Consider the following 14,429-nt stretch of genomic DNA (forward strand, 5'->3'; position numbering starts at 1 on the left):
TTCGTATGTTCCTGTGTTGGGGCTAAAACCACCGGTCACCATTGTCTGGTACACAGCGTAAGCGTGCTCGGGTTTTCCAGACAAACTGTATCCACGGATCAGAGCATTAAAAGTAAAAACATTCGGTTCAAGACCCACTCTTTGTATCTCATTGTAAATCTTCCCAGCTTCTTCCACCATTCCGGCAATACCCAGATTCAGAATCAAGGAGTTGTAAGTATAGAGATCAGGGGTGATTCCTCTGCTGTTCTTCATCTCGTTGTAAAGCATAAGAGCTTCTTCAAGTCTTTGAGATTTTCCAAGTCCGTTGATAATGAGATTGTAACATACAACATCCGGATTGAGGCCAGACTCCTTCAGCTCCCTGAAGTAACGCAAGCCTTCATCCACTCTTCCGACCATACAAAGGCAATCTACTAGAACTGAGTAAGTCTTGAGATCAGGCCTTACTCCCTCTTTTACCATCCTTTTGAACAATGCACACGCTGCATCAGCCTCACCAGCTTTTCCAAACCCGTTAATGAGAATGTTGTAGATAGCACAGTTTGGCCTGCAACCGAAATCCAACATTCCTTCAAAGAGTTGTTTTGCTTCATACAATCTTCCTGACTTACAGAGGCCATCGATAAGGGGACCATACGTGCAGGCAGTTGGGGAGAAGTCACGATCACTGATAAGGTCGTAGTATAAATCAAGAGCCTCGTCCACATTTCCTGCCTTCACGAGCCCCGACATGACAATGTTGTGAGTTATTATGTTTGGTTCGCACTCATGGGCTGACATCTCTTTGTACATCCCATAGAGTTCTTCTATTTTTCCTGATTTGCCATAAGCATCAAGCAAGAAGTTGTAGGTAGAAACATCTGGGATGCAACCACTGCTCTTCACCTGTAGGAACACATCCTGTGCTATTTCAATCATATCAGCTTCAAGAAGCCCACCAATTAACAGATTATAGGTCGGAACTTTAGGTTGGACACCAAGATCTTTAGTGAATTTCTCGAATAAAGTTCGAGCAACTGAGGCGTTACCATGTTTAAAAGAATATCTGATTAATGGCACCAAGATCGATTCACCATCTTGGCAAATCCCATTAGCTACCAATCTCTCAGAAAATGAAACGGCGTGGTCTAATCCAGCTTCAGCCAAGATAGAACCCATCAAGTCTTCCCAGAAAAGACTGGCTGGTTGTTCTGCACAATTGTAAAGAAAGTTGGCGATGATTTTGTAAGCATCTTCGATTAAACCGGCCTTGACAACACCTGGGAGAAGAGTGCAGAGGGTAACAAAATCAGGGTACACCAGTTTCTTCATCTGGTGGAAGAAACACATTGCCTCTTTGACTTGACCATTCTTCACCAAACCAAAGATAATCGTATTGTAAGTAAAAACATCTGGGACACAACCCATGTCCATCATCTGGAACAACATCTTCATGGCTAGAGTCACCTCGTCGTTTTTGCAAAGACAATCAAAGAGAGTGTTGAAAGTTATTGTGTTAGGTGGACAACCTTTCTTTGTCATCCCCTCGAACAATTCAATCGCCTCTTGAATTTTTCCATTTTTGCCTAAACCTGCGAGCAATGTGTTGTAAGTCACAACTGTAGGCCTGAGCTTCAATTCCTTCATTCTCAAAAACATCTTCCACGCCTCATCTACTCTATCAGCTTTGTAAAGCGTATTGATCAAAGAATTAACAACAATAACATCAGGTTCACAACCGTTCTCCACCATCTCAGAAAGCAGCTTGATGGCTTCGTCTATCTCCCCAACCTTACTGTAGCACTTCATCATCATGTTATAGGTTACTGAATCAGGGGTCAGCCCTATATCTTTCAAGCCATAGAAGATTTGCTTCGCTTCTCGGTCCTTTCCTGCTTTAGCTAGACTGTAGAGAGACGCATTACAGGCTACAATGTTCGGAGCTATTCCTTTGGTTTTCATCTTTTCAAAGGTCTCAAGAGCACTGACGGAATCTCCAGACTTTCCATAGTAATCAATGAAAACAATGTACGTATAGGCAGTAGGATTAACACCAAGGAACTCCATATTACCAAAAAGTTCAAGTGCATCATCCAACCTGTGAACTCTTAGAAGACCACAGATCAACGTGTTGTATGTGTGGAGGTTCGGTAAAATACCTTGGTCCCTCATCACATCCAATGTATCAAATGCTTCACCAAAATTCCCAGCTTTGCACAGAGCATCAACAAGAATGGTAAAGGTTACAACATCAGGTACATGACCATCCTTCTCCATTTCACTCCAAAACTGCTTCACTGAATCCAAATCTCTGTTATCACTAAACCTATCCAGCAAAGTAATGTAAGTTACACGATCCGGTTTGTGTCTTCCTGTCTTCATCTTTGCAAAAACCTCCTTAGCACAATCGAGCTTCCTAGCAGTACACAGAGCATCAATAAGGACAGTGTAAGTAACTACATCAGGTCCACATCCTTCATCATCCATTCGCTTAAGTATTTCATATGCCTCATCTATCTTTCCCGCCCTACCAAGCACCCGAATACATATTGTAAACGTGTACACATTCGGCTTTAGCCCCAAAGTCTCCATCTCTTTAAGTAAACCCATCACAGATTCAATGTCCCTTCTTTTCCCCAATCCTACCATAAGTGAAGAGTAAGTCTGCAAGCTAGGCCTAAAACCTTCCAAGATCATTCTACTATAGACCTCCATTGCCTCTGTGCAAAACCTAGACTTAAGCAGAAGATGGATCAACCCATTGTACGAATAAGCATTCAACACAAAACCAAACTCTCTCATCTTCCGAAGCGCATAAGGTGATTGCCTCAATCCACCCTTCACAGAAAGACTCTTGAAAATAGTCAAGTAGGTATTAGTATCCCTCTTAATGATCCTCTTCTGCATCAAATCAAACACATAAGCCATTTCCTCAACTTTTCCATCAACCCTCAAAGCTTCAAGCATGTAGTTGCAAGTCTCAGTAGTGTGAACCAAATTCAACTTCCCAGCCACTGACTTGAAATACGAAAACTTGGAATCAGTATCAGGAAACGACATTAAAACCCNCTTCATCTTTGCAAAAACCTCCTTAGCACAATCGAGCTTCCTAGCAGTACACAGAGCATCAATAAGGACAGTGTAAGTAACTACATCAGGTCCACATCCTTCATCATCCATTCGCTTAAGTATTTCATATGCCTCATCTATCTTTCCCGCCCTACCAAGCACCCGAATACATATTGTAAACGTGTACACATTCGGCTTTAGCCCCAAAGTCTCCATCTCTTTAAGTAAACCCATCACAGATTCAATGTCCCTTCTTTTCCCCAATCCTACCATAAGTGAAGAGTAAGTCTGCAAGCTAGGCCTAAAACCTTCCAAGATCATTCTACTATAGACCTCCATTGCCTCTGTGCAAAACCTAGACTTAAGCAGAAGATGGATCAACCCATTGTACGAATAAGCATTCAACACAAAACCAAACTCTCTCATCTTCCGAAGCGCATAAGGTGATTGCCTCAATCCACCCTTCACAGAAAGACTCTTGAAAATAGTCAAGTAGGTATTAGTATCCCTCTTAATGATCCTCTTCTGCATCAAATCAAACACATAAGCCATTTCCTCAACTTTTCCATCAACCCTCAAAGCTTCAAGCATGTAGTTGCAAGTCTCAGTAGTGTGAACCAAATTCAACTTCCCAGCCACTGACTTGAAATACGAAAACTTGGAATCAGTATCAGGAAACGACATTAAAACCCTCGTTACTTCACTCGATGATAAATCAGATTTCAAAGCCTTGCCTATCATAGAAGCCGAAAAATCCGAACTTTTCATGGAGACTACACTAATAACACTACATCTCATACTCTTCTTTCTCCAGTGTTTCTTCCGAGACCCAATCTCCAAAGCGTGGAACTTTAACCCTCCAGTAACCAAATTATCGCGTCTCCAACAACAATTTGCTTTGATGTTACTAACCAGACAAGCATCACCGATTGTAATATCACCACACAGACTCGTCGACCAGAGTAACGCGGCCATTTTCAAGGATAAGCCAAGCGCAAAAGTAAGCAATTCCCCGGAAGACAAAACAGAGAGATTAGATTAACTATGATTCATCATCACATTTGAAGTGGCGAAGATGTAACTAACAAACGCAAGGAGAGAATAGTAAAACATTCTGATAGGGTTGATCCGTTCACCGGCGAAAAAGCACGACGGAGTCGATTTCAGTGAACCGGAGATTTTCGAAGCAAAAGAGAAAAACTTGCCGAGAGGATAAAATCAATCAGTGTGACTTGCTCCACTCGATCCTTACCGCTTTGCTTCCCTCCCAAAATATTTTCAAGCCCAATTTAGGCCCATTATTATAGGCTTATTAAACTTAACGAAAGCCCAGAAATTTCTTAATTACTATTTTATGACATAGCCACAACAAACTGCCGACAAGAACCGCCTCAATCAAAATTGGGCCAAAGTCCAGAAGCGAAGACCAGTAACACAAGGCCATATAAAACAAGAAACAGGGGTTTGATAAGTGAATCTAAGACCATGTGCATCGGCGTCCCATGGGCCGTCCCCCAAGAGTTTTGTTTTTAAAATAAATGAAAAATGGCCCATTAACGAAGAAACGTATCTTCAAAGGGGACGTTTTTCGTCCATCGACTTGGTCACATGGTTGTTTCTGAATGGAAGAAAAATTTGTCTAGGATAAACACAAAACAATTTTTTGAGAGAAACTTCGCGACTTCTCTCTTCTATCTCGACGGCGATCCGATCTTCTGTGTCTTCCGAAGGCGATCCGATCTTCTCACCGGAAGTTCTCGACGAATTCCCGTAGCCGATCTTCTCTCCGGAAGCTGGTCCGATCTTCACTCCCGAAGTTCTGTGTCTTCCGAAGCCGAGACGAGACGACCATCGTAGATTTCAAGCCGCGACGATCTTCTGTCTCTCCCGAAGCTTGTCCGGCAGTTCAATCGTCCGAAATAAGATATTTTTTCGTCATCCAATTTGAGATATCGCTGATTATAGGTTCGCTGATTATCGCTGTTTATCGAAATAGGGTTAAGATTATTATCGAAATAGGGTTATCGAAATAGGGTTATCGATTATCGAAATATAGTTATCGATATAGGGTTATCGATTAGTCTCTGATTATTATGGTCACTGATGTATAGGGTTATCGAATTAGTCTCTGTGTATAGCTTGTTTCAATCGATTATTGTGTGATATTTGATTTAGTTGTAAACTACTTTGGTAGTAAGTCATAAAAGCTCAGATTCTCCGGCTAATGCTTGCTGTGTAATGTATACGAATTAGCTGGTTTGTTCATAGTTTCTTGTTTAGTCACATAAATTGAATGCATTTGTGAAGTGTACTTGTCATAAATTGTGATTAGACATTGGTTGTTAGGTCATTATGTTTTGTTACTTATTGCAAGTTACCTTTTAACCTACTAAACCCCAACCATCTTCTTTCTATCATAACCCCTTTTAACCTTCTTCTTCCACTATAAATCTCTTTCAGTTCTACTCGCTTATCCATTCTCTTCTCTACTCATTCTCTACTCATTCTCTTATCTAATCCATTCTCTTCTCTACTCATTCTATAATCCCTTCTCTTCATATGGATTCTACGAATCCATTATATCAGTCTTCTTCTTACTTAAACCTGCTTAACAGTCAAGAAGAAGGTGGGATTAATGTTGAAAACTTTCGTTGGGAAAGTTATCCACCTTCTGGACAGAGCAGCTCACAAATGCCTCCGCACAGCTCCCAACCTTCTGAGGCGCCAACTCTTTCTCGAGAAACACCATTGGAGCGAAAGGAGAGAAAGAAATGGGCTCCTGCTGATGATGAAGTCTTGATATCCGCATGGCTCAACACTTCAAAGGATGCCATTGTTGCAAATCAACAAAAGGTAGGAAGCTTCTGGACAAGGATTAGCCGGTACTATGGTGACACTCCTCATGCTAGGAATAGTGGTGAACAGATGCTGGTGACACATTGCAAGCAGCGTTGGCATAAGATAAATGACCTAACTAACAAGTTCTGTGCGGCATTCGCAGCAGCAGAGAGACTGAACAGCTCTGGTCATTCTGAAAATGATATCTTAAAGAATGCACATGATATCTACTTTGCTGACCATAAGAAGAGGTTTAACCTAGAGCATTGTTGGTGTTTGTTAAGGTTTGAGCAGAAATGGCTCAGCCTTAACACTATTAACACGCCCCCATCTCAGCCTGCAACAAAGAGGAAACCAGCTGCTGAAGGCTCACAATCATCAAGCTGCAATGTTGAGGACTATGAGAGAAGGCCAGAAGGGATCAAGGCTGCAAAGGCAAAGAGGAACAATGCATCGGCGTCTAACGTGAAGACTCTTGCTGAGTATAAGAGCATGTGGGATGTCAAGAAAGAGGAATTGGCTGAAAAGGAGAAACTACAAAAGCTGGCCATCCTAGACACTCTCTTAGCCAAAAAGGAACCCTTGAATGCGTGTGAAGAAGTTATCATGAACAAGATAGTGTCCCAGTATTTCTGATATTAACAATGTGTTTGTTGTTTGTATGCATTATATTTCCTGTTTGATTTGTATTTCCTGTTTCATGTTCTAGTAACAATGTGTTTGTATTCGATGTTTTAATCTGAATCTATATAAGTCTCTTTCATGTTTTAAATCAGATTGTGACTTCTTTTTAACATTTGTTCTAGTAAGTCTAATCTGCTTCTTCTTGTTTATCTTCAGGTTAACTCAGAAAGGGGCCAAGACTATTGCTACTCGCAGCCTGAGTCATCCGATCAGGCTGATAGGTACTCGATGGACACTGCAGAGAGAGAAATAGAAGCTTTGATTCTTACGGATGAAGCTGAGAGTACGGTCATCAATGCGGAGTCGAGACAATACCCATCTCAACCTGAGGTTGAGCATGGATTCCCCAAGGTATGCTACTGTGGTGCGCAACCTATTCTATCCAACTGCTACAACAGAAGGTATGTGATTTTATCTGTTCTGTTTTTAATGTTACTGAAGCTTAATTTTACTAGCTATGATAAATCTGTTACTTATTGCAGGTTCTTCACATGTCCAAATGTCGATGATGGAGAGATGCATATTCACAAGTGGTGGGATGTGGCTGTAATGGAGGAGCTGAGAGACAGTGATAGACGATATAAACTGATGGCTGAGAAGGTAGATTACTTAACCTTCTTCAATCACTATGAATCAGACATCATTCATGTTAGAGATCAGTGTTACGCAACTGAACAGAAGATGGTTATGTTAGAGAATGAAAATAGGTTTAGAAATGTAACTGATTCGCTGATTGTTGGTGTAATGGTTATTTTCGCAAGTGTTCTAGGTATCTTGTTCATGTATACTTAAATCAGATTGGAGACATTTAGTTAGAGTGCTCATGTAATGTAATGACTCGGATGTTTATTTGGTGTAATCTAATTTTCTGTTTTGTAATGATACTTGTTGTTTTGTTATCACGAATACTTGTTGTTTTACTATCACGGATATTTGTTGTTTATCTGTCACGGATACTTGTTGTTTATCTGTCACGGATACTTGTTGTTTTACTATCACGGATCAGTGTTGTTTTGTTATCACGAGTTATCACTAGTCTTCCATTATATATATGCGACCCTATCAAACCAACAAAACATTCACACCAAACAATATCAAAGCAACAAAACATTCACAAGTTATTTCTTCCTTTCTCTTCAATATCTCTTTGTCTCTTCCTTTGTCTTTTTTTTTTATTTGAAATGGGATCATCTTCAAACCATTATTATTACCAAGGAGATGATGATCATTATCACTACCAAGGAGATGATGGTGATACTTTTGATGCTTATTTACAAAATATTTTTGATGTCTCACATAATATCCCGGAACCAAATGAGCCAAACGAAAGGATTTTTATCGAGAGAAACCGGGAAGAAGGTCACAATAATCTTTGAAATTATTATTTCAGTGACACTCCAACATATCCAGAAAATCTATTCCGACGACGGTTTCGCATGCACAAGCTTTTGTTCATGCGTATTGTTCAACGTCTCTCTACCGAAATCAAGTATTTCCGCCAAACCAAGGATGCAACCGGACGGGTTAGTCTATCACCTATACAAAAATGTACTGCAGCAATTTGTCAATTGGCATATGGTAGTTCGTCTGACAGTGTTGACGAGTATGTAAGAATTGGTGCTTCAACAGCTCGGAAATGTTTGCACGAGTTTACCGCCGGCATCATCCAAGTGTTTGGAGATGAATACTTAAGACGTCCTACACTAGAGGACCTAGAAAGACTACTCTATCATAATGAACAGCATGTATTTCCCGGGATGATTGGGAGCATTGATTGTATGCATTGGGGGTGGAAGAATTGTCCCACGGCTTGGAAAGGCATGTATTCACGATCAACCGGAAAACCTACAATCGTGTTGGAAGCGGTAGCTTCGTATGACCTCTGGATATGGCATGCCTTTTTTGGAGCTCCAGGTACTATGAACGATCTTAATATTCTTGATCGATCTAATGTTTTTGATGACATAATAACCGGTCAAGCTCTAGAAGTCAACTTCGTTGTAAACGGAAGGGAGTACAATTTGGCGTACTATCTCACTGATGGTATTTATCCAAATTGGGTCATTTTTATTCAATCTATCCGACTTCCACAAGGTATGAAAAAATCTCTCTTTTGTAAAAAACAAAAAGCTGTGCGGAAAGATGTTGAGCGTGCCTTTGGAGTCTTGCAAGCTAGATTCGCCATTATTAAAAATCTGTCTCGTTTATGGGATAAAAACAGAATGGCAAATGTAATAAGATCATGCATAATACTCCATAATATGATTTTCGAAGATGGACGACATACATACAGTTACCAAAACATTGTTTCTGAATTTCAACACGGAGAACATGTGGATCAAACATATACCGTTGGTGCCGCCAGTGTAGGTTCAAATATCAGCAGTACGATTATTCGTCAAACAAGACTTCGGGATAAACAAGCCCATGACCAACTAAAACAAGATTTGATTGAGCATATTTGGACTAACTTTGGACATCTTCGAGATAATGAAGATTGATTTTAAAATTTCTATGAGTTGAATAAAATGTTTGTTTTGTTTTGATGTTTTTATGTTTTCTGTTATTAATTTCCTAATTGTATGTTTTTGTTTTTCAATTTTAAATTAATGTTTAAACTTTCAAAATATTATTATTTTATTCATGAACAAATACAAATAGACACCAATGTTCATACTAAAAATAAGAAACTTTCAAAATATTATTATTAAATTTGAGAGACCAAAAATTGTCCCACACCAATGCCCTTCCTCTAAGGTTTCGTCATAATCGGACTGCGGCAGCGAGAAGCGTTGATCAAGGCTTCGATGGGGGAACAAGTTGACAAAAAATTCACATGGGTGATTAAGAATGTTTACTCTTTGCAGTCAGAGAAGATATATTCTGATATATTCGTGCGTGATCGGTGGCTGTAGATGGTAAGAATAGAAGTTGTTTGTTTCTTCTTTATGTTTTGTTTTTGTTTTCCCCTCCAAATTTTAGGTAGGTACGTTATCAATGACTCTTTTTGCTTGCTTGCTTGCAGGCGTGTTGTGGCGGCATATTCCAAGGGAATTAAATTTAATGACGCTCTGTCTCTGTATCTGGCGGTTGCTGATGCTGAGTCTTTGCCTTGTGGATGGAGTAGACACGCAGAGTTTTCTTTTACTGTAGTGAATCAAATGTCTGAAGAACACTCCCAACTGCAAGATGTCTTTCGTGATTTTACAGAAACAGAAGGGTGGTTTGATCACAAGACTCCTGTCTGTGGTTGTGCATCCAGCTTTCCCCTTGGAAAACTTGATGCTAAATATGGTGGATTTATACTGAATTATCAAGTCAAGGTTGTTGCAGAGGTGAAAGTTCTTGAAGCTATCGGCAAGTCTATCGAGGACACTACTACTAATCCACCACCGGTAGAGGAAGTTTCTTTCACTAGTGTCTACGGGTTTCCAGTTATTCCGTCAGAGGTGGAACTTGTGAGCCGCATGTTTGAAAACCACCCGGACGTTGCATTAGAGTGGAGAAATGTATATAACCCATATTCGAAGAGAGGACACATGTATAGCCTAATCGGCTTGATTGAGACTCTGCAAAAGCCGCTTCAAGAAATCTCAATGTCTAATTTAGCTAATGCACGTGATACAATGGTGTTCCTCAGATATGCTGGACTTCAGTTGGATTGGGTGGAGAAGAAGATGAAAGAGCTGACCGCAAAAAAGATGGAGAAAGAGGAACTAGGACAAGTCGATATTTGAAGCCAAATCTGGCTTTGCAGCCAGCACATATTGTTGTTTCTTTTTTTTTAGTTTTCTCCTTATTGGAATGTGCTTGGTTTTGCTTTAATTCGTGTTTATAAAATACGTGACCTTAAGTAAGGAACATACACTCTGCTTTTGAAAATCGGACACTTTGTTCCCTTTTAACATTAGATGATGATAGTTCGATTTTTTATGATCCCCTTGTTATTTTTTTTTACTGTAAAAGAAAGATAAAAATGGCTGTTACAACTTACAAAGGATGATACAATCACACAAATATGGTAACCACTTAATTTCCCTGCTTCTAAGCTTAAAAGTGCCACGATGATCCTTATTGATATGCTTCTTCGATAGACTCTGCCACAATTCTGTTTTTCATTTTTTTTCTCTTCGTTGTTGATATTTTTTTCTTTTCGTTGTTAGATCTTTCTTTTGTAACTTTTGATAGATCCATTTAATTTGTTGAACTGAACAAAGAGGAAGAACAAAGCCGATTAAATAATTAATTTAATTTAATAAAATAACAAGACTAGCCAGACAACAATGATCTGATCTGTGCTTCATGTTCGAAAATTAATAAATAAAATTCAAACTAAATTTTCTTCTATAAGAAAAGCTTCAAAAGAGGGTCCAGAATCCAAGAACAAGGTTGAGGACGGCGAATGCGCCAGTGAGCTTAGCGGCACCACTAGTAGGAGCTACGGCGGGACCGTCGAACTCAGATGGCGAAGGAGCTGGAGAGAAGGCAGAGTTACGAGGAGTGACGACAACTAGGCGTAGCTTCTGACCCTTTTGACAGTGACCCTCTGTTCCACTGATGAAGTAAACCGGACCGGATTGGTCTAGCTTCAACTTTGTGTTCCCGTCGGTGTAGCTGGCTTTAGGGCTCGTGGTGTTGCACTTCTCGTAAGCTTCTCGTGTCACTTGGAGAACAGAGTCTTTACCGGCTTCGTACTTGAAAACTGAAAAACAAACATGTGACAAAAAGTGTCAGAAACAGAGTATATTATTTGAAGATTACATAAAATCTCTAATTGAAATTATAAAGTTACAAAGTGAGGATTTACCAATAGAGTCTCCGACTTTGAAACGAGCTTTTTGAGCCCATTCGTTGAAAGAGAAAGAAGCTGAAGGAGGAATCTTCCAGTCACCGGATTTTCCACCGACGGTAACCTCATTTGCATCGACGGACAAGCAGAAGAAGAAAGAAATGCAGAGGAATATGGTAACTAGAAGAGAAGAAGAAGAAGCCATTAATTATAAATTAAATACTCGCTGCACTGAGTTTTTAAAAAGACAAAAGTATTAGTATGTATGTTTGAGTGTGTTGGAGTCTGATGAGTGTTTAGAGGATCTTGTGTTGGTTTTATAGAGGTAGAGAGAGACTTGGAAACTAGCCGTTAAAGAAAACAACAACTAAAATGGGAAAAAACGTTAAATGTGAATATATCCGTTGTGAGATGATAAAGTCATAAAGGTGACGTAACCATTAGGAAAGAGACAAAACCTGAACTCTTGAGTTTTCTGATAGAAAGTGATTTCACGGTCTTCTAGGAAGACTGGTCAGCTAAACTGTTTCTGTTTTTGTTTTTGTTTTTACTTTTTTACTTTTCTCTTTGTTTGCTAGTGGAACTGGGTCTTGGTAATATTAGGCTTTGAAGCTGAAAAAAGAGATATCGCTCAAAAGGCCCATAAGAAACAAAAGACGTTAACCTTGTGAATTCGAGTATAGTATAAATTTGTTCTCAAGCATAATTGAGATTAATTATAATTTTAAAATCAATCCAATATGGCAGCTGGCTTATTACTATTCCAAGCCATGACACCTGCCTAAATTGTTTATTACAGAAAGCAATCAGAATCAGCTAGGTGTCCCTTATTGAACACATTAACAAACTCAAAGACACTACGTGTCTTCATGACTCATACCAAAACCCTTACCTAAACCAAACTTGTTTCTTCTATGGTTAGTAAAGTCCCCAAAAAAAAAAGATCAGTGAAGAAAACGTAAATGGCAGGAGAAGAAGACTGGAGAAAAACTGCGGATACGACGAAAATGAGCTCGGAGAGTGTAAAAGCTGCCGGCGTTGAGTCATCGAAGAGGCCACCAGGAAGTAATCCCGGCGGTGTTCTTCACCAACGCCGCAACTTGCCTTATAGTTACACTACGATGGTTCTTGCCGGATTAGCTATCTCTGGTGCCGTCATGTACTCTGTTATGTATGCTAAGAAGAAGCCCGAAGCTAGTGCTACTGATGTAGCTAAGGCGGCCACAGGGACGGCGAAACCCGAAGATACTCATCCGAGAAAATAAAAACCCCAATGAAGAAAATAGTGCTATCTTTCTTTCTTTTTTTGCTTTTGTATTTTGGTTCTTGCTTCATGCTCAATGTTCTTATGGGAACTCTTTATTTTCTTGTAATAAAATAACATAACGAGTTTTTTAAAATAAAATTATATCAACTATGTGAGCAAGCAGGGAAATAAAATGGGAAGGATAGAACAGAGAAATGTGTTTTTAGAAAGGTATTATTTCAGTGCGACTTCAAGTTTACCGAGAAGAGACATAATTTACGATTTGTACTTGTTTTATAAGTATCATGGAAGATTAATTACGATTTGGGAAGACTAATATTTGCAGATCATTTGTAATCACTGATGCCTCTCACATCAATCTTGTCATGTATCTTTCTAAAATAGGGTCATTGCTGTGGGCTTGAGTTGCGTACAGATATTTTTGGGCCATATCCTAAAAGATGGACTATCATTTATCATGCATGGCATTCGAGGATTCCGATCCGATTGTGCAATCTTTTGATTTGACTTTGATAAAAAGTTCTTAAAAAATATATTTGAAGTCTTAGTGTAGCAGAAAAATTCGAATGTTTTACTTTTTGAAACTTATTTACTTTAGGTTGATTTAGTTTTAGTGTAAATTTATTTCTTTTAAAGGAGAACACATATGTTGAAATATTTCAAACAATTTGTGTTTTTTTTTTCTTGAATATCGGCATCTTAAGTAATGTGGGCATCTTGATTGTTTACTGTCAAATGAAGTTTTAAGAAAAGAAAAAAAATACAGTAATCTTTGCAGTCAACTACAAAATTATGGCAAGTTGATTCTATGAGACAATTGGTGATTCGCATGTCTTTTAAAAACGGTGATTACCATAAAATATATATGATCGTAACGTTACAATATGTGAAAATTAGGTGAGTCCACTTAATGACCCAAGAAAGTAAGTGTATAGAAATAGCCAAATAGGCTGTTAGGTAGAAACACTCATGTGTTGCTTTATGAGCATAAAACCTGGACGACAATTTTCTTTTTTTTCTCCTCACCAACTGCACACATTATAATATTAATCAACATTTTCGTCCTTAAATTAAGTTGATCATCGTTTACTTCTAATCGGTTCGATTGAACATTCATAGTTTTGCTACAAAATTCGGTTCAAATATCCACGGTTTGCAATCTTATTGCAGCAAATTAAGTCACTCGATACTTCTCTATTTAGGGATCTTTTTAGATTGACGTTTATAGTAAAAAAAACAAAAAATTTATATCTATTGAAGCTATATATAAACTAAAATTTTCGATACTCATTTATTGATAACAAGAAAATTGGAAATTTGATTATTTAAATGAAATCTGCATATGTTTAGTATGTAATGCCATCAGAATACGTTGTTTATTTGGATAATAGGGTTTGTGTACCGACGTCTTACATATATGATATAATGACAATTCTCATTTGGCACATACAACTTAAGTTACTTAACTTCCTATACCAAACTCACACCACTATTACAAAACATCGAAATTTGTCTAGCTATTCGTGGAGTGTTCTATCTATCCTTTTATTTCACGATGATCAAGAAGAAAACAATAAGATAGAAACAGACTTGGCAACGACCAAAGTTATTATTCGGAAGCTACTTGTACATCCCAAATAATTGAAATAAGTTTCACACAAGTAAAAGTAAGGGTAAAAACTTGTCAATGAAAAAAAATTAGTCTAAAAAAGAGGGGGAAAGAAGTTTTAAAAAAATGAAGGAAATTGTAAATAATTTTTTGAAGAAAGGAGAAAAAAAAAAAAAAAAAGAGAAGAAGCA

The 14,429-nt window shown here is 38.6% G+C and overlaps 5 protein-coding genes across 9 annotated transcripts in view; 3 read left to right on the plus strand and 2 right to left on the minus strand.

Moving 5' to 3' along the window:
* LOC104721648 (pentatricopeptide repeat-containing protein At4g31850, chloroplastic-like) overlaps positions 1 to 4,284 on the minus strand; it is a 6,001-nt gene extending 1,717 nt beyond the window's left edge. For 2 of the 5 annotated variants that reach the window (XM_019232470.1, XM_019232468.1), the window contains exons 1-2: positions 3,742 to 4,284; positions 3 to 3,048 (exon numbers count right to left, since the gene is read on the minus strand). In XM_019232470.1, the coding sequence (XP_019088015.1) occupies positions 3 to 3,048; positions 3,742 to 4,026 (3,331 nt within the window). In that variant the 5' untranslated portion in view covers positions 4,027 to 4,284. The other 3 variants (XM_010439683.2, XM_019232469.1, XM_019232471.1) reach the window with 3 other exon arrangements.
* LOC109127227 (glutathione S-transferase T3-like) lies at positions 5,611 to 6,525 on the plus strand. The gene has a single exon (XM_019231761.1). It carries the CDS (start codon positions 5,611 to 5,613, stop codon positions 6,523 to 6,525), a length of 915 nt encoding a protein of 304 aa, XP_019087306.1.
* LOC104727629 (MATH domain and coiled-coil domain-containing protein At3g58210-like) lies at positions 9,399 to 10,310 on the plus strand. The gene is made up of 2 exons (XM_010446721.1): positions 9,399 to 9,491; positions 9,599 to 10,310. Exons 1-2 carry the CDS (start codon positions 9,424 to 9,426, stop codon positions 10,308 to 10,310), a joined length of 780 nt encoding a protein of 259 aa, XP_010445023.1. The 5' UTR covers positions 9,399 to 9,423.
* On the minus strand, positions 10,794 to 11,656 carry LOC104721651 (early nodulin-like protein 1). The gene is made up of 2 exons (XM_010439684.2): positions 11,381 to 11,656; positions 10,794 to 11,275 (listed from the first exon to the last, which is right to left on the minus strand). Exons 1-2 carry the CDS (start codon positions 11,565 to 11,567, stop codon positions 10,932 to 10,934), a joined length of 531 nt encoding a protein of 176 aa, XP_010437986.1. The 5' UTR covers positions 11,568 to 11,656; the 3' UTR covers positions 10,794 to 10,931.
* Positions 12,236 to 12,636, plus strand: LOC104721652. The gene has a single exon (XM_010439685.2). It carries the CDS (start codon positions 12,325 to 12,327, stop codon positions 12,625 to 12,627), a length of 303 nt encoding a protein of 100 aa, XP_010437987.1. The 5' UTR covers positions 12,236 to 12,324; the 3' UTR covers positions 12,628 to 12,636.

This window comes from Camelina sativa, chromosome 11 (genome assembly GCF_000633955.1).
Source record: "Camelina sativa cultivar DH55 chromosome 11, Cs, whole genome shotgun sequence".
NCBI classification, from domain to species: Eukaryota; Viridiplantae; Streptophyta; class Magnoliopsida; order Brassicales; family Brassicaceae; genus Camelina; species Camelina sativa.